Source organism: Antrostomus carolinensis, unplaced genomic scaffold (genome assembly GCF_000700745.2).
Source record: "Antrostomus carolinensis isolate BGI_N321 unplaced genomic scaffold, ASM70074v2 scaffold39075, whole genome shotgun sequence".
Lineage (NCBI taxonomy): Eukaryota > Metazoa > Chordata > Aves > Caprimulgiformes > Caprimulgidae > Antrostomus > Antrostomus carolinensis.
This window is the reverse complement of record NW_010316399.1, coordinates 1,096-1,471: the sequence shown is the minus strand read 5'-3', so window position 1 is coordinate 1,471 and position 376 is coordinate 1,096. Positions and strand designations below refer to the sequence as shown.

The window sequence follows — 376 nt, the reverse complement described above, 5'->3', positions numbered from 1 at the left end:
GCCCCTGCAGCCTCGCTTTTGGCAGCCACTGGTGTAGCACTGGGCCTGTTCAGTGCCCCCCATGGTGGTGGGATGCTCTTGTGCCACAGGGGTGGCCGTGGTGTTACCTGTGAAAGCCTCGGGGTCAATGGAGATCCACTCCACAGTCTGGCCTTCCTCCACCGTCAGCAGCAGGTTGATTTCATTGGCGCTGTAGGTCTGGGACCTGGGGAGGGACAGAGGGGTGGCACAGGCTGGCATGCAGCAGGCTGGATGGGCAAAGGGTGCCAGTGTGGCACCAGGTCACACCGGCCACCTCCAGCTCTGCTTTGGGGTGCTTGGCTTGGCCAAGGTGCCTCCTGACACCAATGGGGTACCAGGGGACAGGTAGGCGGCA

At 63.0% G+C, this 376-nt stretch overlaps 1 protein-coding gene across 1 annotated transcript in view; it reads right to left on the bottom strand.

Annotated features, from left to right (window-relative positions):
• The window catches only part of CHRNG (cholinergic receptor nicotinic gamma subunit), a gene marked incomplete at its 5' end in the record, with an annotated part of 4,127 nt that overhangs the window by 2,698 nt on the left and 1,053 nt on the right, over positions 1-376 (bottom strand). The window contains one exon of the mRNA XM_010168269.1: positions 108-205. Coding sequence (XP_010166571.1) covers positions 108-205 — 98 coding nt within the window. The remainder of the gene's footprint in view (positions 1-107; positions 206-376) is intronic.